The sequence below is a fragment of the Monoraphidium neglectum genome, assembly GCF_000611645.1.
Source record: "Monoraphidium neglectum strain SAG 48.87 unplaced genomic scaffold scaffold05726, whole genome shotgun sequence".
Taxonomy (NCBI): domain Eukaryota; kingdom Viridiplantae; phylum Chlorophyta; class Chlorophyceae; order Sphaeropleales; family Selenastraceae; genus Monoraphidium; species Monoraphidium neglectum.
The window spans coordinates 1-2901 of NW_014007904.1; the positions used below are offsets into that span (position 1 = coordinate 1).

The 2901-nt window shown below is 64.2% G+C and overlaps 1 protein-coding gene across 1 annotated transcript; it reads left to right on the plus strand.

The window, feature by feature from the left end:
- Positions 1–1114: 1114 nt before the first annotated feature.
- MNEG_15849 (agmatine deiminase) lies at positions 1115–2566 on the plus strand (the record flags this gene model as incomplete). Its single annotated transcript, XM_014035680.1, has 4 exons — positions 1115–1166; positions 1368–1627; positions 1922–2159; positions 2427–2566. The coding sequence occupies 4 exons, from the start codon at positions 1115–1117 to the stop codon at positions 2564–2566; spliced, it is 690 nt and encodes a 229-aa protein (XP_013891134.1).
- Positions 2567–2901: the final 335 nt, after the last annotated feature.

Here is a 2901-nt window from a genome sequence, read left to right on the forward strand (position 1 = left end):
GCGCGGGGCGATGTGAGGGGGTGGAGGGGGTGGCTGATGCCCACCGCCCGCGCATCGGACTGCATGAGGGAGGGAAAGCTGGAAACATGCCGACATGGCGCAGCAGCCTGGTTGCGTGCTGTAGTGGTTGAGCACCCGTAACCCATGAGCTTTGACGGCACAGGCTGGGGGGCGCACAGGGTGGGTGGCCCGGACGGAGGATGCGCTCAGGCGCTGGGGCCCACCTGTAGCCGCCAGGGTCGGCGCCACGCTGGCCGCTGGGTTGGGGGCGCCGCTGGTCAGGGCGGCCGGACCGTGTGCTTGGACGCTGGGCTGCACTGATTCAAGGGAGAGGCGCGTTGTTCCGCGTACACGCAGCGGGTGTGGTATTGCGTTGAGGGGCAGGCGCCAATTTTTGGGCTCGCCGAGCGTGTGCTCTGGGTACCCATACCAGGAGGCATGCTCCCGCTGCTCCCCACTGCTCTGGCAACCCTCCATTGCCGTGGCAAAGAGGTGCTTGCTGACAGCAAGACGCAGACCAACGGCATGGCCACAGCAGTCAGCCAAGGGCCGGACATGGCGCACGGCTGCACAGCACACGCGCTGCAAACCTTGAAAAGCAGCGGTGGTGCGCGCACCCTGCGATATGCTGGCCAGGGTTTTGCGAATTATTGCTGAGGTTGCACAATCGTATGGATGAGTGTTTCACCCGAGGTGGCTTTGCCCCGACTTGGCGCACGGGGTCGATCAGGTGGGCCAGGACAAGAGTGTCGATCACGTTTTTGTAGTGTCTCACGTTTTGAGGAATACGTGGGAACGACCTGGTAATACAGGCAACGGTGAACATACAACCATAATATATGGTTCGTGCCCCACGGCGATGCACGCGTTTGACAGAATGAGCTGTTACCTCAAGTCCTTGTCGAATCTCGTTATCGAGTCACCCGGGTTACTTTTGCCCTATCGCCCGTGTTAAAGCCCAAGGAAAACCATTCGTCGTCCATCAATTGCTGTACTACTGCCTGAATGCCTCTTTGGCCTGCAGCTTGGCCGAAACACAGCGCTCCACAACACTAACCTCTCCTGCCGCAGCACGCCTCGCAACCTGCAGCTCCTGCACCCGCCCGCAACAGCAATGGCCACCACCATGATGAAGATGAGGACTGCGCCGACCGGCTGCCGCGCAGGTGAGTGTGGCCGGGATCAGCTCCACCGCCCCCTGCCCGCCAAGCAGTTGAGGAGCACCCACAGATGCGCCACGATGCGTCACTCTGCGTAGCAGGGCGTGCTGCGCCGCGTGCCAAAGTGCACTGCCCCGCTAGCTCACGAATCCACCAACACCCGTCTGACCACCTGGCCCATCATCCCCCTGGCGCCATCCCTCGCAGCCGCCCCCCGCGTCGCCGCCCCCAAGGCGACCCGCACCCCCGCCGCCCTCCGCCGCCCCACCCTCGCGGCGCGTGCCGCCTCGGCCCCCGCGGCCAGCGCCCCTGTCGTGGACACGACCCAGACCCCCGCCGCCCAGGGCTTCACCATGCCCGGTGAGTTTGAGAAGCACGCGGGCTGCTGGATGGGCTGGCCCTACGACAAGTACCTGTGGCGCGAGGACGCCCTGCCCGCCAAGAAGCAGTACGCCGCCGTCGCCAAGGTGGGTGACCCGGGTGACGCTGGGGGATTTGGCAGGGAAGGGTGGTGAGCTTGGGTTGATCGACATGCGCGGCCAGGACTTGTGACGATGACTCTTGAGCACAGCATTTGGGTGTGCAGTCGGTATCTGCTTTAAGCACTGGCATTTACTTCCTGCGCACACAAGAGTCCCGCCCTGCGCTGCACAGTCTGTTGAATTTTGCATTGCCCCACTTGACACCTCGCAACCTACTTATTTCATACCTCACTCACTGTCTCCCGGGCGCTTCCCTCCACCCCCAACCCCTCACCCCAGACCATCTCGCAGTTTGAGCCCGTAACCATGTGGGCCGACCCCTCAGTGGTGGAGGAGGCCAAGGGCTACCTGGCTGACGCGCCCAACGTGAGCGTGGTGGCCATGCCCATCAACGACGGCTGGCTGCGCGACTGGGGGCCCACCTGCATCGCGCGCACCAACCCCGAGACCGGCAAGCGCGAGGTGGCGGGCGTGCACTGGGACTACGACTGCTACGGCGCCCCCGGCAAGATCAGGGGTGAGGGCAGGAGCCAGGTCACCCGGGGGCCAGCCTTTCCGCATGCAAGGGGACCATTTTGGTGGGCTAGCTGTGGTGGGACGCTCTGTGGCGATTGCTTATGCACAGGTGGTTGCTGCAAAATCCCGCAATCTGGGTAGCAACCTGTTCACAGCCCTCTGTTGCCACCCTTTCCCTCATTTTCAGGCTGAGCAGCAACCTCAGCCCTGCAACGCTCATCCCTCTCTCTCCTCGCCCTTGCCCTTCAACCCCCACCCTTCCCCCCAGACGGCCGCCCCGCCATGATGCCCAACTGGGACAAGGACTATGCCGCCGGCCGTGCAGTCCTGGAGCACTACGGCCTGCCCGTCTTCGAGTGCCCCCTGCACCTGGAGGGCGGCTCCATCCACAGCGACGGCCAGGGGTGAGCGGCGCGAGCACTCAGGGGCGGCCGTCGTCTCTCCCTAAATGTTCTTTTGTGACTGGGAATGCAGCCAGCCTCTTTAGCGCATGCGCATGGCGCCGCGCCCTGCTAGCCAGCCAGAGTCAGTTTGCCCCTGCGGCTTCTGCTCTGCGGCCGCCTGCTCCCGCCATCACGTCGGCAACACCCGGCTCGGCCCTCACCCCTCCCAACCCCACCCCTCTTGCTCACACCCCTCCCCACCACAGCACCCTGCTTGTGACCGAGGAGTGCCTGCTTGACCCCAGCCGCAACCCCCACCTGGGCAAGGAGGGCATTGAGAAGCTGCTCAAGGACTACCTG